Source organism: Theropithecus gelada, chromosome 8 (genome assembly GCF_003255815.1).
Source record: "Theropithecus gelada isolate Dixy chromosome 8, Tgel_1.0, whole genome shotgun sequence".
Lineage (NCBI taxonomy): Eukaryota > Metazoa > Chordata > Mammalia > Primates > Cercopithecidae > Theropithecus > Theropithecus gelada.
Window position 1 is genome coordinate 147,134,918 of NC_037676.1, and position 26,885 is coordinate 147,161,802.

Sequence of the window (26,885 nt, forward strand, 5' to 3'; positions counted from 1 at the left end):
CCACTGCACTCCAGCCTGGGCGACAGAGCGAGAACGCCGCTCTCAAAAAAAAAAAAAAAAAAAAAAAAAAAAAAATTGAAAAAAAGCTGGGTGTGGTGGCAGGCACCTACTCAGGAGGCTGAGGCAGGAGAATGGTGTGAACCCGGGAGGTGGAGCTTGCAGTGAGCCAACATGGCGCCACTGCACTCCAGCCTTGGTGACAGAGTGAGACTCTGTCTCAAAAAAAAAAAAAACAAAAAACAAAACAGAAATGCTTGAACCTGGGCAGCGGAGGTTGCAGTAAGCCGAGACTCGTGCCACTGCACTCCAGCCTGGGTGACAGAGCAAGACTGTCACCAAAAAAAAAAAAAAAATTTGTATCCAGCAAAACTGGTAATTTCCCTTGTGAAATTTTAATCAATCATTTTCCAGGTTGACAATCACATAAACTGCAAAAAATGCTTTTTTCTTTCCAATTCTTATAGCTTTGGTTTTGCCTTATTTTTAATTTTTATTTCTTTTTTGAAACAGAGTCTCACTCTGTCACCCAGGCTGGAGTGCAGTAGCGTGATCTCAGCTCACTGCAACCTCTGCCTCCCGGGTTCACGCCATTCTCCTGCCTCAGCCTCCCAAGTAGCTGGGACTACAGGCGCCCGCCACCACACCCAGCTAATTTTTTTCTATTTTTAGTAGAGACAGGGTTTCACCGTGTTAGCCAGGATGGTCTCAATCTCCTGACCTTGTGATCCGCTCGCCTCGGCCTCCCAAAGTGCTGGGATTACAGGTGTGAGCCACCGCGCCTGGCCGGTTTTGCCTTATTTCATACATGGGATACCCAGTACAGTGTTATATAGACATGGGGATGGCGGGCTCCTTTGTCTTGTTCTTGAGATGAAGCTGTGTGTTTTCAGCACTTCACCTTGAGTGTCAGGTTGAGACACTTTCTTTCCATATTTAGGGTGCTTTGTTCTTTTCTAAATCATCAGGTAACTCTCAAAACCTGAATGTCCTATTAGGACCAAATCTGGCTAATCAGTCCAGCGACAGAATCACTGCAGCCACGCCCTAACTTCCTCTACATGGCTCTGCACATCAGCTTGTTGAAATTCACTGCTATGCTCACTTCCCACCACTGACTGCCACCTGATTCAGCAACCCCCAGTCCAGACTCCTTTGCCAGACAAGGCCAGATAAGGTTTTACCCCAGGTGGAAGCCACTCCAGTCAGTGGCTCAGTATGAACTAGGTCCACAGCTTTGCTCAGGACCTGTTTAGCCCTCGTGAGGGAGGGGCCAGCTCTCCTCACTCACCTGAGTAGTCACTCCACAGGCCCTGGCTCTTCTTAGCCCCCTTCCTGTCCAGGACCCAGGGATCTTCCCCTCGTTCCAGCTGGGAGATTATGTCAGGCTTGGATCCTGGAAGTCCTGCTCGTGGGGAGGGAAGTCTTTGTTTATACAATATTTACAGAGCCCCCTCCCACTGCCCAAGCCACTTGTGGGGACATGAAAATGGACAGGACTGACTTTCTGCTGGAGCTGAGCACCCAGAGAGGTGATGAGAGCAAACCTCCAGGACCAGCCTGCCCCAGGCCCCGTACCCTGAGAAGCCCCCACCCCAGTCTAATACACAGATACACAGACAAGGCCTGCTAAGGGGGCTTACCCAATGAGACTACATTTCCATAGGTTTCCATCATCACATTTCTGTAGAGGCCCCTCTGAGCAGGACACAGGCGGTCCCATTCATCCTGGGAGAGGAGCACAGCCACATCTTCGAAGGTCAATTTGGCCTAGAATGACAGGGGCTGCTGTAAGTAAGACCAAATCCTGACCTCTGTGATGGGGAGTGGGTGCATGTGACATGAGCAGTTGGCAATGGGGTGCAGGGGGCTCTGTGAGCTGAGGTGGGTAATGGGAAGGCGCCACAGAGTTCAGGGGATGCAGTGATGCTCTGGCTGTTCTCAGGAGCTCTATGGGGCACAGAAGGAACCACAGGGCTCTGGCTGGGGGCACTGCATAAGCATTGGGGACAGTTTACCTGGGGTCCTGCCGGCACTGGCAGGAGCCTGGCTGCTGCCATCACCTGGTCTCCTGGGGCCTCTGAGGATCACAGAAATTGAAGGAGCCTGTGGGGCTGAGGAAGAGAAGGAGGCAAATGAGGGGCATGGCCTTGAGACCCTAACTTCCTGGGGGGCCCTCAGGGGATCCCTGGGCCTCAGAGTCAGTGAGGGGCACACTGAGGTCAGGTGCAAGGAGCTGCTACTTTTGCAGCCTTGGTCTGCCTTGCCTCTCCCGTGAACTCTGACCCTATGGTTCAGGAGCCTGTCCAGGCTCTGAACACACAGTTCCTGGGTCTGCCCAGTCAGTACTGGGCTCTCTGAACACCAGGTGCAAGGCACTTGCTGCACCCTGGTCCTGGCCCATGGTCCTGCCATACACCAGCTCACCAAGGCCCTGTGTGTTCTATACCTGAGGGCACTCACACAAGTACCAGACTGTCCCCAGGTCATGTGGGGGATACAGGCATCAGGCCAAGCTGTTTCCCCAAACACCCTCCCAATTAAGAAAGTCTTGGCCATCAGGGTGACAGTAAGACTCCCCTCACCCCACCCTTAGGCAGCCCTGGTGCTCCAGTGTGGCACCAGGTTCAACCAGGTATTCAAAGGGGAGGCATGAGAAGTGGTCAGCTCCGGACAAACTGAGTCAACAGTGGCCCAGGGATCTGGTCTGAGCAGCTGAAGGAAAACTTGTCATCAAGTGAGAAAGGGATGCTTGGGGTAGTGGGGCCGGTGCTGGAACGTAACACAAGGTAAGCAAGGGTATCTGACACACACCCACACGGCCGGGAAAAAGGGGGAGCGGGGGCAAGAGCTTTCCTGACACATTTGGTCCTGTACAGGACAGGGGTCACAGCCCTTTGGAGCATCAAAGTCTGTGACAGGGACACAGAAACCAAGCAGGTGACCAAAGGTGGGAGATCACTCCAGAAAAACGTGGTATAAGAAAGCAACCAACCCCCTCACATGCTTGGCTCAGATGGGCACCACAACACGGTGCTTTAAGAGTGACAAAATCGGTGTCAGGGCTGCCCGGAAGAAAGGGCCTGGGGGCAGAAGTCAAGGGATATCATAATCCCATTGTCTATAAAACATCAGATATAGGCGGGCGTGGTGGCTCATACCTGTAATCTCAGCACTTTGGGAGGGCGAGGCGGGTAGATCACCTGAGGTCAGGAGTTTGAGACCAGCCTGGCCAACATGGTGAAACCCCGTCTCTACTAAAAATACAAAAATCAGGCCGGGCGCAGTGGCTCACGCCTGTAATCCCAGCACATTGGGAGGCCGAGGCAGACGGATCAACTGAGGTTGGGAGTTCAAGACCAGCCATGACCAACATGGGGAAACCCCGTCTCTACTAAAAACACAAAATTAGCCGGGCGTGATGGTGCATGCCTGTAGTCCTAGCTACTCGGGACGCTGAGGCAGGAGAACTGCTTGAACCTGGGAGGTGGAGGTTGCGATGAGCCAAGATCACGCCATTGCACTTCAGCCTGGGCAACAAGAGCAAAACTCCATCTCAAAAAAAAAAAAAAAACAGCTGGGTGTGGTGGTGCGTGCCTGTAATCCCAGCTACTTAGGAGGCTAAGGCAGGAGAATCACCTGAACCCAGGAGGCGGAGGTTGCAGTGAGCTGAGATCGTGCCACTGCACTCCAGCCCGGGCAACAGAGTGAGACCCTGTCTCAAAACAAAACAACAAACACACATCAGATATATGTATATATTTGCATAGACAACTTTCAGGAAGATACAATAAACTAACTGCCTGCCTCTGAAGAACAGGACAGGGAAACATGGATGGAGAGAGGCTGACTCTCAACCCTCCCCTGTGCTGCTATTCTCCAAAAATGCCCACTCCCTCCAAATGTGTGTGTGTGTGCACATTTCTGTGTAAGTGCAATGCAATTCTAATTAGAATTCCAACGGAAGTCTTTTAAAGGAATGACTAAAACTACTTGAGAATTCATAAGAATGGATGCTAGAGAATAACCAAGAATGAAACTGGAAAGAACAGGGGGTAGGGCCTGCCTTCCCAGGAATCAGAGCCAAGGGTGGGTAGGAAGGCACTGTAATTAAACCAGCAGGTTGTCGACAGAGGAACAGATGAGGCCAGATAGGTATGTGGGAAGTTGGAAGATAACAAAAATGGTACATTTTAGTTCAGCAGGAAATCAGTGGTTCCTTTAGTAACTTGTGTGTACCCAGATGGAATACATTAATAACCAATTTTTTTTGTTTGTTTTGAGACAGAGTTTCACTCTTGTTGCCCAGGCTGGAGTGCAGGGCGAGAACTTGGTTCACCGCAACCTCCACCTCCTGGGTTCAAGTGATTCTCCTGTCTCAGCCTCTCCAGTAGCTGGGATTACAGGCATGTGCCACCATGCCTGGCTAATTGTTTTTGTATTTTTTTTTTTTGAGATAGAGTCTCACTCTGTTGCCCAGGCTGGAGTGCAGTGGTACAATCTTGGCTCACTGCCAGCTCCGCCTCCTGGGTTCACGCCATTCTCCTGCCTCAGCCTCCCGAGTAGCTGGGACTACAGGCACCCGCCACCATGCCCAGCTATTTTTTGTATTTTTAGTAGAGACAGGGTTTCCCCATGTTGGTCAGGCTGGTCTTGAACTCCTGACCTCAGGTGATCCACCCGCCTCGGCCTCCCAAAGTGCTGGGATTACAGGCGTGAGTCACCGTGTCCAGTCACCATTTTTTTTTTTTTTTTGAGATGAAGTCTTGCTCTGTCGCCCAGGCTGGGGTACAACGGCGTGATCATGGCTCACTGCAACCTCTGCCTCCCAGGTTCAAGCAATTCTCTTGCCTCAGCTTCCCGAGTACCTGGGATTACAAGCACCCACCACCATGCCCAGCTAATTTTTTTTTTTTTTTTTTTTTTTTTTGAGACGGAGTCTCACTCTGTTGCCCAGGCTGGAGTGCAGTGGCCAGATCTCAGCTCACTGCAAGCTCCGCCTCCTGGGTTTACACCATTCTCCTGCCTCAGCCTCCCGAGTAGCTGGGACTACAGGCGCCCGCTACCTCGCCCGGCTAGTTTTTTGTAGTTTTTAGTAGAGATGGGGTTTCACCGTGTTAGCCAGGATGGTCTCGATCTCCTGACCTCGTGATCCGCCCGCCTCGGCCTCCCAAAGTGCTGGGATTACAGGCTTGAGCCACTGCGCCCGGCCAATTTTTTTTTGTATTTTTAGTAGAGACGGGGTTTCACCATCTTGGTCAGGCTGGTCTCGAACTCCTGACCTCAGGTGATCCACCTGCCTCGGCCTCCCAAAGTGCTGGGATTACAGGCATGAGTCACTGCGCCCAGCCCAACAGTAACCAATTTTGGATTAAGACGAAGACCAAGTGTGATCATTAACAGTGGCCTCATGTGCTCCTGGTCCCCCTGTCTGACATCTGCCTATCATCAAGGGCAGAAGTGCCTTCTCTCCTACCACACCCTGACCCTTTCCATGGGTCACCCACCAGCGCACAGATCTGCCATTTCTTTATTTTGAAACAGAATCTCGCTCTGTTGCCCAGGCTGGGGTACAGTAGTATGATCTCGACTCAGTGCAACCTCCGTTTCCCAAGCTCAAGCGATCCTCCTACCTTAGTCTCCTGAGTAGCTGGCACCTGCCTCCATGCCCGGCTAATTTTTGTACTTTTTGTAGGGATGGGGTTTCACCATGTTGCCCAGGCTGGTCTCGAACCCCTGAGCTCAAGTGATCTGTCCCTCTCAGCTTCCCAAAGAGCTGGAATTACAGGCGTGAGTCACTGTGCCTGGCCCCGCACGCGAATTTGACCTTTGGTGAATGCACAGCTCTAGTCCCCTGGAAACCTGAGGTGGGTGGTCATTCTCCCTACGGCCCAACCACACCTGGGCTGGGACTCAATGATGAACAACCACAGGAAGTACATTCAGGGCGTCCTGAGCAGGTCTTGCAGCCAGTTCTCCCGACACAGGAGGTGTGGCTTGTATGACCACGAGGCTTTTGACTAGGCTAACTCCTCCTCCTACCTGCATCTTGTGTTTATGCACCTGAGTACTCCCTGGATGGCTGCTGAATGATGCTGGCTAGCTTTTCCATGAATCTGTTGCTAGGCATGGTTGTCCTGTGAGTCTGAAAAGTCAGTTGAGCCCAGTAGCTCTTTTGGTACACTTGAGCTGGTGACCCCCGTCCCTCTGACTCAACATTTCAATATGGGTGTCTCATAGCATCTCAGACACTTAATATTCCAAACCGAGCACCTCCTCTACCACCATTTCTGCGCCCAGCTTGGTCTGTGAACCTGTACATAAGCCTCCTTCCTTCTTCACTCTCACATTTCTAATTCACCTTCCAAGCACATCCAGAACCTGACCATGTTGCCCATCTCGCCCTCCCTGCCCCACGACAACCACCCCTAGATGTTCAGCAGCTCTCAGCACAGTCTGCCAGCCAAGCTCCTCCATCTACCTTCCTGTGAGAACACAGTAACTGTCCTCTGCTCCAAGGTCCTCCCAGGACCCCACTGACTCCTCTGGGCCTGCCCCAAACTTTGTGATTTTCCTCAGAGCCCTGCAGCCCTTTATCCCTTGGCCTGTGCTCCCCATCCATCTCTTAGAGACCTCTGCCCTACCCACTACAGCAGCCCTGGCCCCACCCAGCTCTCACCCTATCCCTTTCTCCTGCACCAGCAGACCAAGAAGCAGGCCCAACAGAGTAATCAGTGGTCGACTTTTTTTTTTTTTTTTTTAATTACTTCTAGGCTAATGATTAAAAATTGCCAGGCAATGTACTTTTTAAAACTTTTAATTAATTTCTTAGAGACAGGGTCTCACTTTGTAGTCCAGGCTGGAGTACAGTGGCTCAATCACAGCTCAATGCAGCCTCCAACTCCTGGGCTCAGGTCATCCTCCCACTTCAGCCTCCCAAGTAGCCAGGATTACAGGTCACAGCACCAGGCCTGGATAATTTAATTTTTTTTTGGTAGAGACGAGGTCTTGTTATGTTGCCCAGACTGGTCTTGAACTCCTGGGCTCAAGGGATCCTCCCTCCTTGGCCTCTGAAAGTGTCAAGATTACAGGCCTGAGCCACCACACCCAGCCTGTTTGTTGAATAAATGAATGAAGAGCAATGAGCTCACACTTTATGCCATTTGTAATAGCAAGTACGGAGTCAACACTTGCCACTGGCAGGCGTGGGAAAGTGGAGTTTCTCATACTCTTAAGAAGGCTACCTAGCAGTATTTAGGCAAATCAGACTGGCTCTTGGATAGTGGGTACCTTATAAGAATGGATGTGGGTGAGGGTGCAGATTCAAGGATGTTGCTGAGGCAAATGCTATGTTGGTCCTTCCACATAAAGTTATACACCTGCTAAAGAGGAAGATGTATGCTGTGTCAGGTTGCCAGATGGGTGAGTGAAAATGCAGTATGGGGTCATCATGCAGGGGACAATCTCATTTTGTAAACTATGACTTTGAGCCCATGAAGGGTATGTGTATCACAAGGACCTGGGACTGGTTCACCTGCCTCACTTGGGCCAGCTGTACTGAGGCCCCACCTATAAATTCAGGAGATGACACACTCCTCTGAAGGCCTGGAGATCATGTGGTTGGTAAGAGGAGAGCACTAAGAACAGGCTTGGCTCAGAGGAGGATGCTGCTGGATAAGGTGTTATTATCTATTTGATTAAATTAACACACAGAGGAAAAACTCCAACGGACAATACCAGGCTGTCAACAAGTGTGCGGCAAGGAGAAGTGAAAGGGAAAGACTGCCACCTGGGGTGAGTCTCAGAAAAGCATAAACACGAAATGCAGTATCAGGTCTCTATTGAAAGATGATCTTCACATATTGCTAAGTAAAAAAAAAAAATCGGCCGGGCGTGGTGGCTAATACCTGTAATCCCAGCACTTTGGGAGGCCACAGGAGTTCGAGACCAGCCTGGCCAACATAGTGAAACCCCGTCTCTACTAAAACTACAAAAAATTAGCCAGGCATGGTGGCAGGCGCCTGTAACCCCAGCTACTCGGGAGGCTGAGGCAGGAGAACTGCTTGAACTTGGGAGGCAGAGGTTGCGGTCAGCCGAGATTGTGCCACAGCACTCCAGCTGGCGTGACACAGCAAGACTCTGTCTCAAAAAAAAAAAAAAAAAAAATCACAGTCTGATTGTATTCTGGTAATAAATGAACAAAAATGGCTGGGCATGGTGACTTACACCTATAATCCCAGTACTTTGGGAGGCCAAAGTGGGAGAACTGCCTGAGTTCAGGAGTTCAAGACCACCTTGGATAATATGGTGAGACCCCCGTCTCTACAAAAAAATTTTAAAAATTAGCTAGTCTGTAGACCCAGGTACTCTGGAGGCTGAGATGGGAAGACTGCTTGAGCCCAGGAGGTCAAGACTGCAGTAAGCTGTGACTGCACCACTACACTCCACCCTGGGCAACAGAATGAATCCCTGTCTCAATAACTAACTAACTAACTAAATATTTAAAAATATATACAAAATACATTTTAAAAGTGGTATTAACTAGTTTAAATTTTTTCCTTATACTATGGCAGATAAAAGGTTTCAGTTTCCTGGAACAAGCCTGTAACAGGAAACCAGGCCAGGCAAACACCATGGGCCTCAACCTAAACCTTGCATACTCAAGCAGAAAAACGTAAGAGCTATCTGGGGTGACAGAAACTGGCTTTTAACAACACACTCCATCCACACTTCACAGGATTCTGAGGTCCAACTCCAAGTTTTGTTCCATGAGAACACAGTTCAGGCAGGGAGAGAGTGTGATGTGGACCGTTTTTAAAAATTAAAAGACAGGCTCATGACGAGTCCTCTATAGATGCCAGGCTCCAAGGCCAGGGGCTGGGACAGGCTGGAAATCACCGCCATCGAATACTGGAAGTGGAGTTTGAGGACCCCCCTCTTGAGGCCATGCCAACAGCTAACAAATGGGCAATATAAAGAACACCCACTCAGGGCACTGGCTGAGCAACGATCCCACCCACCCACTGGTCACAAAGGTGGCAGCATGAAGAGTTCATTTTTCAAACTCAGGAATTTCAATCTTGAAAATTTCCCTAAGGAATAATCCAAAACAAAAACAATAGATCAATGTTGTTAACAGCAACTGGCTTTCCAGTTTTCTTTAGGTGATCGAAAGCCACACCGCAGTGAGACACTCCTATCACTCTTTTTGGAATTCCTGACTGTCTTGATGTGACAAAGCAGTATGCCTGTCATTCCAGAGGACCCTGAACATGGTGATACACTGGGACAGGCAGATTTGGAGTCTCCTGGTCTGGGGTGAGCTGCCAGGATCTCCTCCAGAGCCACTGCCTTCTCTTGCTTCTCATCATCCTCACTCCCTGGACTTCCTGCTAACAAGCACTGCTCCCTCTTCATCACCAAGGAGCCCCTACCCCCAGGGTGAAAGCACTTTCAAGAGAGGCAGCTTCTGAGTCACCTGTGAGCAAAAGGCAAAACACTGCTAAACTTGACCTAATCTAAACTAACCCTAACCTGCAACCTTTCCGAATTAATGATCAGAAATACGTATCCAAATTGATAGCTTTCTGGCTGAGCACAGTGGCTCATGCCTGTAATGCCAGCATTTTGGGAGGCCAGGGTGGGTGGATCACCTGAGGTCAGGAGTTCAAGACCAGCCTGGGTGACATGATAAAACCCCGTCTCTGCTAAAAATACAAAAATCAGCCGGGTGTGGTGGCACGTGCCTGTAATTCCAGCTCCTCCCGAGGCTGAGGCATGAGAATTGCTTGAACCCGGGAGGTGGAATTTGCAGTGAGCCGAGATCCCACCATTGCACCCCAGCCTGAGCAACAGAGCGAGACTCCATCTCAAAAGATGAAAAGCAAATAAACAAACAAAACAAAAAACAAACAACCAAACTGATAGCTTATATACCAGTAACACCTAGTCAGAAAATATGAAGGGAAAAAAATCTATTCAACAAATAGCAACAAGAAACAAGATTAAACTTTAGAAATGCACAGGATCCCTATAAAGAAAGCTGTAAAACATCAAGGAAACACTTGAGGACACTGATCTGGGAAAACATTTTTTGGGTAACACCTCAAAAGCACAGAAACAAAAGCAAACTAGACAAATGGAATTACATCAACTAAAAAGCTTCTGTACAGGAAAGGAAACAATCAGCAGAGTGAAGAGACAACATACAGAATGGGAGAAAATATTTACAAACTGTCCATCCAATAAGGGATTAATAACCAGAACGCAGAAGGGAGTCAAACAATTCAATAGAAAGCAACAACTAATCTGATTTAAAAACAGGTAAATGATCTGAATAATTTATCAAAAAAAGATAATATGTATGGCCAACAGGCATATGAGAAAAACTAAAAATAGATCCACTATGTGACCCAGCAATTCCACTGCTTGGTATATACCCAAAAGAAAGGAAGTTAGTATATCAAAAAGATATCTGAACATACATGTTGACTGCGGCATTATTCACAATAGCTAAGATATGGAATCAGGCCGGGCGCGGTGGCTCACGCCTGTAATCCCAGCACTTTGGGAGGCCGAGGCAGGCGGATCACGAGGTCAGGAGATCGAGACCATCCTGGCTAACACAGTGAAACCCCGTCTCTACTAAAAATACAAAAAATTAGCCGGGCGCGGTGGTGGGCGCCTGTAGTCCCAGCTACTTGGGAGGCTGAGGCAGGAGAATGGCGTGAACCCGGGAGGTGGAGCTTGCAGTGAGCCGAGATCGCGCCACTGCACTCCAGCCTGGGCGACAGAGCGAGACTCCGTCTCAAAAAAAAAAAAAAAAAAAAAAAAAAAAAAAAAAAGATATGGAATCAACCAAAATGTACATCAAATAAATGGATACAGAAAATGTGGTATATGTACACAATGGAATATGATTCAGCTATAAAAATAATCAAATTATGTCATTTGCAGCAACAGGGATGGAACTGGAGGTCATTATGTTAATTGAAATATGCCAGGTACAGAAAGACAAATATTGCATGTTTTCATTTGTATGTGTGAGTTTAAAAAGTTGGTCTCATGGAGGTAGAGGGTAGAATGATGGTTACCAGAGGATGGGAAGGGTGGGGTTGGGGGGAGGTGAACATAGGTGTTAATGACTACAAACATACAGTCAGATATAATGAATAAGTTCCAGTGTTTGATACCACGGTAAGGTGACTATAGTTAATAATTTATTGTATATTTCAAAACAACCAGAAGAAGAGATGTGAAATGCTTCTAATACAAAAAATGATGTTCGAGGTGACATATCCTAATTACCCTGATTTGATCATTATACATTGTATGCTATCCTTGTATCAAAATATCACATGTACCCCATAAATATGTATAATTATTATATTCAATAAAAAAGAACTTTAAAATACAGGTATGTTTTTATTATTTTATGTGGGAAGGGCCGTTCTAAGCAAAATACCAAAAGCAGAAAGCAGAGATTCAGAGATCCACAGCTTATAAATCAAAATCGTATGCGCATCAAAGCTACCAAACTCCAAAAATGGACCTAAAGGCATGCAACAATTTAGTATATGACAAAAGTGGTTTTTCAAATCAATGGAAAGATCAATGGTATTAGAAATGCCTATGATTTAGAGGAAAAAACGAAGCTGGAGTCCACGCTCACCCCACAAGAAAATATAAATTCCAGACGTATCCAACATTTTGCAAGTACCACAGAAAAACAAGAGTTTATTTTAAAAATAATCTTGGAGTGGGGAAAGCCATTTAAAACACAGCACAAAGCCCCAAATGCCTTAAGGCAAAATATTTGACTCTTAAAAATTTAAAATTTTCTATTTTGAAAAAGCCCAAACCAGAACCAAACACCATAATCAGAGTCAAAAGACAAATTGAGAAGTATCTTTTCAACACACATGGAAAAAAATATGAGCTGGTAAATCACAAAGTAATACAAACGGCTAAAACACAAATGAAGGGATTTCAACCTCACCAATAAACGAAAAATGTCGACCTGGCAGGAATGCAGTGACCTGTCAAGGGCACAGGACCAGAGCCCCGGACGGGGCGGGAATGTCAATGGCAACCTCTCACCGTTACCCACTTGGTAGAGTCCACCGGGCAGAGAAACCTACGTCCAGAAGACAGTTACGACCTGAAAAATCCACGCGCACCGACCCGGCGGAGGACGAGCGGAGCGCCCCCTGCCGCCCCGGTGTTAGTCCAAACGACAGCAGCTTCCCTTTGCTGACAGAAAAAAGGGTGTGCGCGCGTGCCTAGAGCGCCAACGGCATCCGAAACTGTTCACAGTTCCTGCCTCTTCATGCACTGGCAGAGTGTTGGGGGGTGATTTATATTTCTCTGACATGCCTGCATTACAAGTATTGCATATTATTTTCAATTTTAAAATGAAGCCAATAAACAACAAGGAAAATATTTGCTGTGTTGCAAAGCGTTGGGCTCATTCATTAAAACAGGGCTCTGACAAAGTAACAGAAAAGACAGCATCGACAGCAAAACGGGGAGAGGATAAGACACCCGGCAAGTAGCACACTCGACCAACTGCTGAGACCAAAGCAGCTCGTTTTCGTCTTGACGCGGGAAGACTTTTTACAGCTAAATAAAGTGGCGCTCCCGGTGCGCCGCCGGGGTCTTCATGGGGCTCCTCAGGTTGTGCATAAAACAGAAAAAACCTCCATTTTTATATGTTGGGGAAGCTCCCCACCCCTTTCCGGGCCCATCCCAGGGGACACGAGACTCCCAGGAGCGCGGCAAGGACAGCGGCCCGGGGGTCCGGACTGCGCCCCTAGGACTCCGGCCAGCCTGGCCCGAGGCACGGCGCCGGTAGAAAGCGCGCGGGAGGGCCCGACGGGGAGCAACGCCGGAGATCTGAGGAGATCCAAGGTGGGAGGGACGCCGGGGCTCCGAGGGGGCCCACGGGGGGAGGGGCGCGGAAGGGACCGAGGACGTCCGAGGCGGGCGGGGGCGCGGGAGGGCCCGAGGGGGTCCAAGGCCGGGCGAGGGGAAGGGTGGGAACCCCGAACCGGGGAGAGGGCGCGGCCTTGGCCCTGGGGAGGAGGCCGCCGCGCGTCCATGAGGGGAGGAGACCAGCGTAAACGGAAGGGGCAGTGCGTGCTCGCGGGGAAGAGTCCACGATTCGTGTGGAGGACGCGCCGGCTCGGGTGTCCATGATGGGAGAGGGTCCTGGCCGCCGCCGACACGCGGCCCCCACTCACCGTCCACGCCGCAGCCTCACGCGCGAAGAAGCGGCATCCCGCAGCACCCTCAGACAAAGGGCTGCCCCGCCCCGTCTGCGCAGCCGCCAATCCCTGGGGGCTCCTGCCCCTCAGTTCCCGCCCCCACAGCCGAGTTCGCCAATCCTGGAGGGCAACGCATGTTTACGTCACTTGACCCGCCTCCCCGCACGAAGCCTCCCTCGGTGGCCGACTGCAGGGAGCTCTCAGGCGCCACCGAGAGCCAGGCCTCCGCGATCCCTAGAGGGGCCGAACTGCCCTGGGCAGTGGGCCCGGCCGGCACCCCGGCCGCACTTCCGGGCGCGTAGGCTACAGCCCACCTTCGAGCCTTACCCGCTCGCCGTCCCGGTTCCCGAGTTCCTGCCGCCGTCGCCCTGTGGGGGACACCCCTGCCTGCCCCGCAGCCCCTGCTCGATCTGCGCTGGCTTCGGCCGTCCTAGAACTCGAGCTCGTTCCCCCCTCCAAGCCTTTGCCCTTGCGGTCCCCGCTGCTGGGAACGACCTTGCCCTCAGCCGCCTGGCTGGTCCCTGCGCCGCTGCAGTGCGAATGTCGCCTCCTCAGGGGCCGTTTCTCTTCCTTCGTTGCAACACTGAAGTCCTCTTGTTTGATGACTTGCGTGAGGTTATTCCGCCCACTTAGGAGGCTGAGCGCTGCGAGGTCGGAGGCGCAGCCTCTCTTCGCTGTGCCCGGCGCGGCGTGGTCCCGGCAGGGGGCGACACTGAACAGCGACCGCCTCCGTCGCCCACTCGGCCCTGGTGTTTGCTTTTTGGTGTGTTTACACCGCGCACCTGGGGGAGAGGGGCGGGCCACACCCGCGTGGAGGCTTCGGCACAGCCCAGGACCTGACAGCCGCGGCAGGGCGGGTGGGGCTGGTTTGGAGCGGTGCCAGGGGAGGGGAAGGCCGGCGCCGAGTCCACTTTCCGCTGGCCTCACTCCCGAAGGCCAGGTCCGCGTCGTGCATCGGGCGCGTGGCCAGGCCCAGACTCTCAAGAGGCTTCTCCACAGGGCGGGGCTGGGGGCTGCTGGGGGGCGGCGGGGAAGGCTTAAGGTTGTGGGGTGGGCTCGAAGCGAGTGCCCGGCCCGCGCTGTTGGAAGCGGAGGCCGGGAGGATGTGGCGGTAATTCCGTAACTGCCACGCACCAGGCAAACGCCAAGTCTGTGCTGCGCTTCAGCGAACTTCGTAACAGCAGCCCTTGCGGGCAGGGGTTCGCACTTCACGGAGCTTCCATCCACCACGCGCGTTTCGAGCAACGGGCCCGTTGCCTGGCGCACTAGAAGCCAATGCTATGGCACCGGTGTTTGAGAAAAGGGAAGGCTTTATTATTTCAAGGTCGACGGCCAAGGAGACCGGAGGCACGGCTCAAATGTGTGTTCCAGACTGGGCTTAGGTCAAACTTGATGGGTTAGGGAGGACAGGTTGGCACACAGAAGTGCTGGCGGGCAGGTTTCGATAGGAGGGCTTTAAACTTGGCCATTTATGGTAAGGTGTGGAATGGCAGGTTTCAGCACCACATCTTCCAGGATGATGGACTCTTCCTTTCTGAAAGCGTCCCGCCCCTCAAGCTCCGGTCATGTCCGTCTTCTTGGCTCCGCAGGGAGGAAACGTTGGTTCTGAGTTATGATTTTCCTCCTTTGTGCGTGCCCAAGTTACATGACTTTCAGTTTTGGCTCTGCTATACCTCCTGTTACCAACAGAATAGGGTCAGTTTGGGCCAGTCTTGTGGTTACACACACCTCAGTGTCACAGGATTCCCTCTGCCAAAGGGCTGTGAAGCTCAGGGCCAAGGCGATTGAAATTCAGCTCTACTACTGGATTGTCCTGGATTGTTTTAGCAGTTGAGAGGGATCAAGCTCTGTCCCAGCATCTTGATCCCAACAGAGAACTGATGCTCTGGGACCTTCACCTCAGACCTCAGTGCATCCTGGTTTTTGTTTTTCTCCCTCCCGCACAACTTTTTTTTATTTTGCAAATGTTCATACATTCATAAAGGTTGAAAGAATAATACAATGAATACCTGCATGCCCTTCACTTAGATTTAGCAGCTGACATCCTCTCTAGCATGTCCCTTCTGTGTCTCTGTGACTGTCTTTCTCCTTCAACAGCACAATGTTTATTGAGTGCTTGTGTGCTAAGCACTAAGTGCCGGGGCTACATCAGTGAACAAGCAACGTGCCTAACAAATCCGTCTTTCTGGATCATATGTGTGAATGGAGACAGTAGGCAATATGCAGAATAAATGCAGGAATTACAGAGTGTCCAGAGATGGGGAGGACTACAGAAGGTCTGGGCAGGTGCAGTGTGTCTGCTGGTTCACCTTGGCGACATGAGGCAGCAGCTGCCCCCTCTTCCTCTGGCTTCTTCAGTTCTAAGACTAAAGACTCCAGCTTCTCCTATAGGGCAACAAAGGGGTTTCAGCCCATCCTGGGCTCCAGCTTGAGGTCACAGACCTCAACTTGTCCTTACGTTCATTTTACTTCATCTTCCCTTCCTGTCTGCCCTGTTCGAGCAACAGATGCAAAGACAACAGCCTTACAGGAACTATGTCCCACAATTGTGTGAGGCACAATCCCTGCAACAAATAGTATATGATATATATATACACACAATATATGTATCATTCATAAGTATACAGTTTACTTTTTGTTTGAGACCGAGTTTCACTGTTGTTGTCCAGGCTGGAGTGCAATGGCATGATCTTGGCTCACCGCAACCTCTGCCTCCCGGGTTCAAGCCATTCTCCTACCTGAGCCTCCCAAGCAGCTGGGATTAGAGGCACCTGCCACCACGCCCAGCTAATTTTTGTATTTTTAGTAGAGACGGGGTTTCACCATGTTTTGACACCAATTGTTTTGGAAAAACTCAAACTTTTTTTTTCTGCTCTCACACTGCCACAAGTGGGATTCAAACCCACGCCTACCTTAGGAGACCAGAAAATTGTTTCAGAAAAACTCTCAAACCCTGTTTTTCCTCTGCTCTCATACTAACACAATAACAATCAACACAGAAGGCTTAGGTAACCCCAAATATATGGGGATTTCTCCCCATCAGCAAGCAATCAATTCTAGTGGGTGTCCTCCAATTTAGCTCCTTCACTGTCTGCCTGGAGATAGTGCCAGATCCCACAGAATGAGGGCTCAGTTCCCCACTCCCCAATCCCGGACATGAGTCACAGTCTGGGCCTCCAGAACTGATTGACTTCCTTCAAGTTGGGGTTTCCATGACTCCCTCTTTGGGTTTGATTTGCTAGAACAGTTCACAGAACTCAGGGAAAACCTTATGTTTGCCAGTTTATAATGAAGGATATTACAAAGGCTACAAATAAAGAGATGTGTAGGGCAAGGCATGGGGAGAGGGGTGCAGAGCCTCCGTGTCCTTGCCGGGCACACCACCCTCCAGGAACCTCCGTGTGTTCAGCTCTCTGGAAGCTTCTACAAACGCAGTCCTCTGGGTTTTCATGGAAGCTTCATGACATCAATGTTTTTTCCACCAGGCTATGAGGTGGGACCCTCTCTGGAATGATGGTCTTATGACCCACAATTGGAAAGGTAGGGGAAGATTAGGGTCCTGCGGCCAGGAGAAGGTCAGAGAGATTTTGTTTCCTGAGGTCTTCCCCTGTAATCCCAGCTAGTTGGGGGGCTGAGGCAGGAGAATCATTGCTATAACATCCAACGTTATAACAAACGACTGTAACAAGGGCTATGGCAGTTGTGAGCCAGAAACCATACAAACGTGTGTGTGTGGGTGGAAAGAGAGAGACCAGAAGTGCTATGCTGGAAACTATTCTTTGAGGTTGTGTTCACATTTTTTTTAAACCAATTTAACATATTATGTTACTGTCTCACTTAAGATTGGCATTGACTGTGCAACAGAAACCTGATTACAGTGGCTGAACCAAATAATTTTTTTTTTAATGAGTCAGTTTTTCTAGGAATATGGAGCCCATCTAGGGCCACACAATGCCACCAGGCCTCTAGGCTCCCCCTTTATTTCCCATTGGCCATCTTAATAAGCAGCTTCCTTTCTTTTTTTTTTTTTTTTTTTGCCTCATGATTGCAAGAAGACTGCTTCATTACTAGAATCACATCCAGATTCCAGGCAGAGTGAGAAAAAACAAAAGACAAAAGCAAATGTATGCTCAGTCAACCCCACGTGAAACAGCTGTTTCAGAACTGCACCTTGCGACTTTTACTTAATATCTTTTTGGCCTAAAGTGTGTTACCAGTTCTAGCTCTAAGGGTGACTAGGAAAATGTCGTTTTTCAGCTGGGTAAAGTGCCATGTTTAAGATTTAAAATTGCCGAAAATCAGGCTGGGCGCAGTGGCTCACCCCTGTAATCCCAGCACTTTGGGAGGCGGAGGCGGGCAGATCACGAGGTCAGACAGAGATCATCCTGGCAAATAAGGTGAAACCCCGTCTCTACTAAAAACACAAAAAATTAGCCGGGTGTGGTGGCAGGCGCCTGTAATCCCAGCCACTTGGGGGGCTGAGGCAGGAGAATGGTGTGAACCCGGGAGGCAGAGCTTGCAGTGAGCTGAGATCACGCCACTACACTCCAGCCTGGGTGACAGAGCAAGACTCTGTCTCAGGAAAAAAAAAAAAAAAAATTGCCAGAAATCCCTGATAGTGTTTTTTTGATGGAACCTGAGAACTTACAGGTAATCAATTTGACACCAGATAAGTGATAAATAAGATAACTTAATCAATTTAAAATTCATGACCTCGGATCTGATTTCATTAACTATCATTCAGTTTATCCTCAACCTAATTAATATGTACAACTGAGGATATTTAGAAATACTGTGTTCAGAGAAGAGAAATAAACATTTCTTATGGGGAAATATACCATAAGGCTGATAATACATTGATTTTTAAAAATATATTTGACTGCTGTGTCCTTATTGCTTTATTTTTGTTGCTTTATTGAGGTATAAATTGCACCCACAATAAATTGCACGTACTTTAAGTATAGTTTGATGAAAATGTTGACATAAGTAGATACCTGTGAAACTATCCCCACGATTAAGATACTAAACATGTCCATCAACCCCAAACGCCCCCATCCCTGGGTCTGCTTTCTGTCACTCTAACTCAGTTTGTACTTTGTATGGTATTATATAATCATAGAAGATATATTATTTTGGAGTATGGGTGGATCTAGCCTCTTTCACTCGGCAGAGGTATTTTGAGATTTAGCCATTTGCTGTGTGTATCAATGGTGTGCTCCTTTACATTGTTGGGCAAGACTCCCAACAACTGTATTGTACGTACCACAATTTTTAATCCATTCACCAGATACTGGACATGGGTTGTTTCCATTTTTCAGCTACAGACATTTGTATGTAAGTTTTTGTGTGTATCTGTGCTCCCTTCTTTCTTTCTCTTTTTGTTCTTTCCTTCCTTCCTTTCTTTTCTCTTTTTCTTTCTTTTTCTTTCTTTTCTTTCTCTTTCTTTCTTTTTCTTTCTTCTCTTTTCTTTTTCTTTTTCTTTCTTTTCTTTCTTCTTTCTTCTCTTTCTTTTCTTTGCTTTCTTTCTATTTTTCTCCTTCCTTCCTTTTCTTTCCTTCCTTCCTTTCTTTCTTTTCTTTCTTTCTTTTTCTTTCTTTTCTTTCTCTTTCTTCTCTTTTCTTTTTCTTTCTTTTCTTTCTTCTTTCTTCTCTTTCTTTTCTTTGCTTTCTTTCTTTCATTTTTCTCCTTCCTTCCTTTTCTTTCCTTCCTTTCTTTCTTTCGTTTTTTCTTTCTTTTTCTTTTCTTTTTCTTTCTTTTCTTTCTTTCTTTCTTTTTCTTTCTTTCTTTCTTTCTTTCTTTCTTTCTTTCTTTCTTTCTTTCTTTTTCTCTCTCTCTCTCTCTCTCTTTCTTCTTCTTTCTCTCTTCCCCTCTTTTTCCCTCCCTCTCTCTCTTTTTCTCTCTGTCTCTCTTCTTTCTTTTGAGACGGAATCTCACTCTGTTGTCCAGGCAGGAGTGCAGTGCATGATCCAGGCTCATTGCAACCTCTGCCTCCTGGGTTCAAGCAATTTTCCTGCCTCAGCCAACTGAGTAGCTGGGATTACAGGCAGACACCACCACGCCTGGCTAATTTTTGTATTTTCAGTAGAGATGGGGTTTCACCATGTTGGCCAGGCTGGTCTCGAACTCCTGACCTCAAGTGATCCACCCGCCTCTGCTCCACAAAGTGCTGGGATTACAGGTGTGAGCCACTGCACCCAGCCTGCTTTTGTTTCTTTTAAAGAAACTGTCAACCTCTTTCTAAAGTGTTTTTCACCACTTTACCCTCCTTGAGCAGTATGTGGCAGCTCCAGTTGCTCCATATACTTGCCTACCCTTGGTATTGTCAATCTGTACAAAATTAGCCATGCTGATGGGAGTACAGTGGCATCTCATGTGTTTTTCTTTTTTTGAGATGGGGTCTCACTCTGCTGCCCAGGCTGGAGTGCCTTGGCATGATCTCGGCTCACTACAACCTCTGCCTCCCGGGTTCAAGTGATTCTCCTGCCTCAGCCCCCCAACTAGCTGGGATTACACGCGTGCACCACCACGCCCGGATAATTTTTGTATTTTTAGTAGAGACAGGGTTTCGCTGTGTTGGCCAGGCTGGTGTCAAACTCCTGACTTCAAGTGATCCACTTGTCTTGGCCTCCCAAAGTTCTGGGATTACAGGTGTGAACCACCGTGCCCAGCCTCACTGTGGTTTTTATTTGCATTTCTTTAATGCTTAATGGTGCTGAGCATCTTTTCATGTGTTTATTTACTATGTACATATATTCTTTGGTGAAGCAGCTGTTTACATTTTTTGCCCATTTTAAATAGTCATTTGTCTTATTGAGTTATCAATTATTTATAGGATTGGATACAGGTCCTATGTTGCAAATATATGTTTTGCAAATATTTTCTCACAGTTGTGCCTTTTCATTTCATTTCATTTTGAAGAGCAAAAGTTTTAAATTTTGATAAATGAATTAACTGATTTCTTTCCTTGAAAGTTCATACTTTTTGTTTCTTATTTAGTAAATTCTTGGGTGGGCACAGTGACTCACGCCTGTCATCCCAGCACTTTGGGAGGCCAAGGCGGGAAGATCACTTGAGGTCAAGAGTTCAGGACCAGCCTGGCCAACATGGCAAAACCCCTTCTCTACTGAAAATACAAAAATTAGTTGGGCATGGTGGTGGATACCTGTAATCCCAGCTACTCGGGAGGCTGAGGCAAGGAGAATCACTTGAACCTGGGAGGTGGAGGTTGCTTGTTCACTGATGTAGCCTTGGCGCTTAGTGTTTAGCACACAAGCACTCAATAAAACAAAAAGTAATAATAATGAAATTAATTAATTCTTGCCAAGTCAAGGTCTCTAAGGTTTTCCCCTAAGTTTTTTTTTTTTTCTTTTTTCTTTTTTTGAGACTGAGACTTGGTCTTTGCCCAGGCTGGAGTGCAATGGCGCAATCTCAGCCCACTGCAACCTCTGCCTCCTGGGTTCAAGCAATTCTCCTGCCTCAGCCTCCTGAGTAGGTGGGGTTACAGGCACCTGCCACCATGCCTGGCCAATTTTTAGTAGAGATGGGGTTTCAGCCTTCAACTCCTGACCTTGTGATCTACCTGCCTTGGCCTCCCAAAGTGCTGGGATTACAGGCGTGAACCAAGGCGCCCGACCTCCTATATTTTCTTCTTCTAAGTTTTGTACATTTAATTGATGATACATTTTGAGTCATTTTTTATATATTGTATGAGGTAAGGACTGGAGTTCACTTGTGTTACTCAGTGGTTTCAACATTTCTTGAAAATGATACCCTATCTTTTTTAGACAGGGTTTTGCTCTGTTGTTCAGGCTGGAGTGCAGTGGTGCCATCATGGCTCACTGTAACCTTAACCTCCTGGACTCAAGCAATCTTCCTGCCTCAGCCTCCAAAGTTGTTGGGACCACAGGAGCGTGCCACCGCGCCAGGCTAATTTAAAAATTTTTTGTGTGGAGACAGGGTTTCCTTATGTTGCCAGGTCTGGTCTTGAACTCCTAGGCTCAAGTGGTCCCCCTACTTTGGCCTCCCAAAGTGCTGGGATTACAGGTATGAACTTACCCTGGCCTGACAACTCTAATCTTAAAATAATCTTTTGTATATTATTTTATATGTGCTATCTGTAATATGTTATAAATATTTTTCTCTGTCATTTTTTTACTTTGTTGGTTTTGATCATGTAAAAAATTTCATGTGGTTAAATTTATGGATATTTTCTCTTTTGTTTCTTGATTTTGAGTAATAGTAAAATTTCCCTAACTTTCAGTTTCTAGAATAATTTATTCATATTTTCATCTAGTACTTGTTTGGTATTGTTTCTTTACAATTACCTCTCTGTTCCATTTGCAGTTTATTCTGCTACATGGTGTGGAGAATGGATCTAATTTTATCTTCCAAATGGCTAGCTGGTTATTCCAATACCCACATTATGACATTTATCCTTAACCCATCATTTGATTATATCAAATTTCCATAGGGGAGCAGTCTCCACAGTTGATGTTCTGACTTTTGGAAATGCTCAGAGCTTAGCCCATGGGCAGAGAAAACTCTGCACATAGAAGCAGCCACATGGGGTATCTGGGAGCCAGGGTGCTCCCCACCCCTCCCCACACACAACAGGGGCCAGTGGTGACTGTGATTCTTGCCCCTCAAGCCTCAGGTGGGTGGTCCAGCTGAAATTTGCCCAGTAAAGGCCCTATTTTCCCCCCAGGCCCTGGAGCTTTTTTTGGAGGGTTCTGTTGGACTCAACAACGACACAAAGAGCAGCACAGCTCAGAGCACATGCTGGCCAGCCAGCAGAGAGCTGGTGAATGAATATGCCGAGGCAATGGAAGACATACCACTGGGTGGGACGGTCATCACCCAGACATCTGCTGACAGTGCCGACTGTATGGTTACCTGCAGACTCAGATGACCCACCCACAATTTTGAGACTGATGATGTTACATAAACACATACACCCCAAGGGGGGTGTGAAAAGGTTTATTTTATACATAATTGAGGGCAGCAGCGAGGCTTCCCAGGCGGGTCCAAAATGGCTTGAGACAGCAAGGAAAGGAGGCTGGACTGGGTTTTTATTGTGGTTGGGGTGGGACTGATGGGAGAGTCCCCACATGCAGGCAGGGGCTTGTGTGGTTCGAATCTTCTGGTGTTACCAAAGAAGGGAGCACCCAGGCTTTCTTACCGGTTTCCCCAGGTGTGAGCACAAAGGAAAGAGGGAGGGTGAGACTTAAACACTGACAATAATCAAACATCAAAAAATGGCCCCAGATTGCTCATTACGTCCTGTGAGAAGTATGTTTTGCAGTGAGCAGGTCTATGCATATCTACCGCCAAAGGCAGAGGGAGATGAGAGGCCAAAGAGGTTGATAAGTCATTTCCCAGAAGAAAACATTCAACAGGGACTTAGAAACAGAAGTCATGTCTTAGGCAGCTTTGAGATGATGGATCCCTGCACCTGCCCTCCAAAAAGTAGCAAGCTTTTTTGGCAAAACATGTGCAGCTGGTTATGTCTCAGACTTTCCTGCAAAACTTGTGACCAATGGGGAGGTTAGATAAGCATCCTTATGAGGGGTTATCCATGCCACAGGCATTGTGTAAAGACCTTGCCACAGGACCCTTTCGTATGCCGGAGTCAACCACTGCTCATCACAGTGGCTTTGCCTCAAGAGGGCATCATTCTTGCCAGGCAACAGGCTATTTTCCTACACTCCACTCTGTGAAACCCACCCTTATTATCTCAAGTGCCCTCCTCTTCTGGAGGAGTCCCTGGGCACAGAGGGAGAGTGCTTGATATATAGCTTTAACAGCAGAGCATTGCTGACGGAAAACAGACTGGGCCCAGCAGGATTCCAAATGAGGGAGATTTGCCAGCTTTGTTGAACCATCTCTAGTCTTTGCAATAGGGATATAGTCGGGCTCTGTCCCCACCCAAATCTCATTTTGAATGGCTGTGTCCCCACCCAAATCTCATGGGAATTGTAGCTCCCACAATTCCCACATCATGGGAGCAGCCTGGTGGGGGTTGAATTATGGGGGTGCGTCTTTCCTGTGCTGGTCTTGTGATAGTGAATGAGTCTGGTGAGATCTGATGGTTTTAAAAATGGGAGTTTGCCTGCTCAAGCTCTTTTCACCTGCCGCCATCCATGTAAGATGTGACTTGCTCCTCCTTGCCTTCTGCCACGATTGTGAGACCTCCCCAGCCATGTGGAACTGTATGTCCATTAAACCTCTTTCTTTTATAAATTGCCCAGTCTTGGATATGTCTTTATCAGCAGCGTGAGAACAGACTAATACAAATACCATTTTTGTTTTCTCAGAAGAAGTAAAATGAGAGATATGTAACAATAATTTGAATAGTAGAAATATAATGTGCAGAAGGATTACAATCAAAAAGAGAATCTGGGCTGTGTGTGTGGGCTCACACTTGTAATCCTAGCATTTTGAGAGGCCAAGGCAGGAGGAATGCTTGAGGAGTTTGAGACCAGCTTTGGCAACATAATAAGACTCTGTACACACACACGCACAAATTAGCTGGGCATGGTGGCACACACCTGTGGTCCCACCTACCCACCTAGGTAGGTAGGTCCCACCTACCACCTACCTGTGGTAGGGACCCACCTACCACAGGTCCCCACACCTGTGGGGCTGAGATGGGAGGATCACTTGAGTCTGGGAGGTCAAGGCTGTAGCGAGCTGTGATTGTGCCATTGCACCCCAGCCTGAACAACAGAGTAACATCCTGTTTCTTTTTTAAAAAAGAGAGACAGAGACAGAATTTGTATGCCAAAATGGAAAAAAAAGAACTTATTCCATTAATGAGCCAACTAAAAACATCATGAAGAAACTTAAAATAGGCATGTGCCACCACACCCAGCTAATTTTTGTATTTTTAGTAGAGATGGGGTTTCACCATGTTGGCCAGGCTGGTCTCAAACTCCTGACCTCAGGTGATTCGCCCACCTCGGCCTCCCAAAGTGCTAGGATTATAGGCATGAGCCACCATGCCCGGCCTAGACACCATTTCTTATTTGACAATGGTTCCTATATAATTGTAATGTACCAAATTAGCCTAATATGTCTCTTTTGGCCTTTCAGGAGCCCTAATTTTTTTTTTTTTTTTTTTTTTGGAGATGGAGTCTTGCTCTGTCACCCAGGCTGGAGTGCAGTGGCATGATCTCGGCTCACTGCAACCTCCACCTCCCGGGTTCAAGCAATTCTCCTACCTCAGCCTCCTGAGTAGCTGGAACTACAGGTGCATGCTGCCACGCCCAGCTAATTTTTTGTATTTTAGTAGAGATGGTGTTTCACCGAGTTGCCTAGGCTAGACTTGAACTCATGAGCTCAGGCAATCCGCCCGCCTTGGCCTCCCAAAGTTCTAGGATTATAGGCGTGAGCCATTGCACCTGGCCTAATTGTTTTTTCAAAATTAATTAATTTTTTTTTTTGTAGAGACAGGGTCTTGCTATATTTTAACTCAGGTTGATCTTGAACTCTGTGAGTGATCCTCCCACCTTGGCCTCCCAAAGTGCTGGGATTGCAGGCATGAGCCACTGTGCCTGGACACAATGTGGCAAGTTGTGTTTTTGTGTTTTTTTTGAGACATGGTCTTGCTCTGTCACCCAGGCCACAGTGCAGTGGTACGATCTCAGCTCACTGCAACCTCTGTCTCCCAGGCTCAGGCGTGAGCCACCACGCTCGGCTGATTTTTTTGTTTGTTTGTTTTGTTTTGTAAACTCGAGGGATTATTATTTCTTGATTGGAGAAAGAGGAGACAGCATTTGGTGAGGAAGTCATACAGGGGGATGTCAGGGAGGGTGATCGATTGAAGGGTGGGAACTGGAACTGAGAACCCAGCAGGGACTTCTAGGAAGACTCAGCAGTCAGTGGTGAAGGTGGTTGAGAGCTGGATGCACCAGGAGCTGCAGGCCTTGCACAGGATGTGTCCATCCAGTGGGTAGCAGCCCTGACACTCGCCCTCAGAGGAGAGCAGTGGCCCACACTCCTCGCACTTGTAACAGCCAATGTGAAAACTTCGATCCAGAGCAACAATTCTCAGTCTCCTCCCGATCTGGCGCAGGCATTATGGCCCCACCGCACACTCAGCATCTTGGGGCAAACTTCCTGTGAAAGTCCTCAAAGCAGTGGATCTGGCTGGTAGTGTCCACCGTGAAGGGGGTGCCGTCGAGGCCGCGGTGACACACCAGGCAGGTGAAGCAGCTGGGGTGGTAGTCCTTCCCCATAGCCCGCAGGATCCGGTCCAGGGTGGGCTGGGAGCAGGTGGCACATTTCTCCCGGGTGGCCACGTAGCAGCCCTGGCAACACGCCCTCTCTCCGTGGCGTAGAAATGCTGGCCCCGAAGCTGGGCCCGGCATGTAGAACACACAAAACAGCCCACATGAAAGACGCAATCGAGGGCCACAACCCCAGCCCCATCCCCGACCACATCTCCGCAGCCACCACACTGGCCAAAGTACTCCCCGCTGGGCGGGTGGTTCATGTCGTGCACCTGCTTCTTCGACAGCCTGACAAGCTCATCCTCCCGAGGTGGCTCAGGGGCACCTGGGGCCGTGCTCGCGTCCTCTTCCTCCTCCTGCGGGGCCAGAGACCCCCGCAGCTTCCTCTTTGGCCCCTGGCCCTGGCTCTCTCTGGCTCCTATAGCCAGGCCCCCAGACTTCACCTTGGCCTGGGACAGAAAGTGGGGGCCCGGGAGGGGCCCAGAGGCCTGAGAGGTTCCCCGCCTGGGTGGGCCGCAGCCCCTCACTGACTGTGCCACCTTCGCTTGCACGGGGAAGGCCGGCCGGGGTGGGGGGGGCTGGCGGCAGCATAAGAGGCTGCAGTGGGGCCCCCATAGGGAGACGCGGGGAGCGCGAGGCTGGGTTCGGCTTCAGAGAGCCCGGGCGGGAGGCAGGAGGTGGCGGGGGCTCCTCAGCCTGTTGGTCTGGTCGCAGGGGCGCATGACCCCGACCCCCCTTCAGCTCGGCCAGCGTGCTGCTCAGCAAGTCTATCTCAGCGTCCAGGCTTCCGGGGCGAAGGCCCCCCCCTGTCTGCAGGGAGCCCCTGAGTGCGCTGGAGTACTCCATGGGACCCCACCCAGGCCGGCCCTGATTCTCAGGTCCCCCTGGGGCCTGGTAACACTGCTCAGATGGGAGAGGGCAAAAAATGACCCTGGAGTGGGGCTGGAGTGCTGCTCCGTGGCCCGGTGGCGGCCCGGGATGCCTCGGGGGATCGCTGTCCCCTGACGGGGTCTGGTGGGCTCTGGCTGCTTCAGGGGCAGTCAGGTGAGCCCTGACGGCCTGGAACAGGCAACTCCAGACAGCGGTCTTGAAGCCCGGGGCCTCTGGCCTTCAACCCCTCTACGTCCTGTACCTCGTTTGGGACTCCAGAAAAGAAAACTTTTTCTGCCATGCCCGGCTAATTTTTGTATATTTTGCAGAGATGGAGTTTCACCATGTTGTCCAGGCTGGTGTTGAACTCCTGGACTCAAGTGTTCTGCCCACTTGGCCTCTCAAAGTGTTGGGATTACAGGCATGAGCCACCGTGCCTGGCCACCAGGGGCCCTAATTGTTATGTCCAAGTTAGTTCAGGTCAAAAAAACTTAATTTTAGAATTTGAAATGTGATTTTGGGA

At 49.0% G+C, this 26,885-nt stretch overlaps 1 protein-coding gene and 1 pseudogene across 7 annotated transcripts in view; both read right to left on the reverse strand.

Moving 5' to 3' along the window:
* ZNF250 (zinc finger protein 250) overlaps positions 1-14,126 on the reverse strand; it is a 22,901-nt gene extending 8,775 nt beyond the window's left edge. The window contains exons 1-4 of one of the 6 annotated variants that reach the window (XM_025393173.1): positions 13,590-14,126; positions 2,016-2,111; positions 1,641-1,767; positions 1,289-1,402 (exon numbers count right to left, since the gene is read on the reverse strand). In XM_025393173.1, the coding sequence (XP_025248958.1) occupies positions 1,289-1,402; positions 1,641-1,767; positions 2,016-2,057 (283 nt within the window). In that variant the 5' untranslated portion in view covers positions 2,058-2,111; positions 13,590-14,126. Of the gene's footprint in view, positions 1-1,288; positions 1,403-1,640; positions 1,783-2,015; positions 2,112-7,287; positions 7,377-13,176; positions 13,302-13,589 lie in introns of those variants that run through there. The other 5 variants (XM_025393172.1, XM_025393177.1, XM_025393176.1 and 2 more) reach the window with 5 other exon arrangements.
* Positions 14,127-25,131: 11,005 nt separating this feature from the next.
* LOC112630568 lies at positions 25,132-26,655 on the reverse strand (annotated as a pseudogene). The gene has a single exon (XR_003120893.1). The product of XR_003120893.1 is annotated as a thyroid receptor-interacting protein 6 pseudogene (transcript).
* Between the last annotated feature and the right edge of the window lie 230 nt (positions 26,656-26,885).